General features: G+C 72.0%; 1 protein-coding gene across 5 annotated transcripts in view; it reads right to left on the bottom strand.

Moving 5' to 3' along the window:
* The window catches only part of ACP1 (acid phosphatase 1, soluble), a 16,956-nt gene extending 16,676 nt beyond the window's left edge, over window positions 1–280 (bottom strand). For 3 of the 5 annotated variants that reach the window (XR_435491.2, XR_001513300.1, XM_006760371.2), the window contains exon 1: window positions 146–275. Coding sequence is in view for 3 of the 5 variants with exons in the window: in XM_006760371.2 (XP_006760434.1) it covers window positions 146–188 (43 nt within the window). In the remaining 2 variants the exon portion in view is untranslated. Of the gene's footprint in view, window positions 1–145 lie in introns of all 5 variants that reach the window. The other 2 variants (XM_006760373.2, XM_006760372.2) reach the window with 2 other exon arrangements.
* Between the last annotated feature and the right edge of the window lie 6 nt (window positions 281–286).

Raw genomic sequence — 286 nt, 5'->3', positions numbered from 1 at the left:
CCGGGACCCAGCGCTGCGCAGAGGGGAAGCGGGGCTCCCGGCCCACCCTCGGGACCTACGTCCTCGCCCAGCGCGCAGTCCCGAGCGCACGGGGCCCACCCAACCCCCAGGGAAGTGGGACCGGGGCTAGAACCGCACGTCTCACCCAGACACACGAACAGCACCGACTTGGGTGCCTGCTCAGCCATCTTCGCGCGCAAACACGGAGGCGCCCACAGACCGCGTAGGAGCTGTACGGGCGAAGCGCATGCGCACTCTGAGCGGACCGCCCCGCGCGCCTGCGCTG

Source organism: Myotis davidii, unplaced genomic scaffold (assembly GCF_000327345.1).
Source record: "Myotis davidii unplaced genomic scaffold, ASM32734v1 scaffold1395, whole genome shotgun sequence".
NCBI lineage: Eukaryota > Metazoa > Chordata > Mammalia > Chiroptera > Vespertilionidae > Myotis > Myotis davidii.
This window is presented reverse-complemented; position numbering and strand designations above follow the sequence as displayed.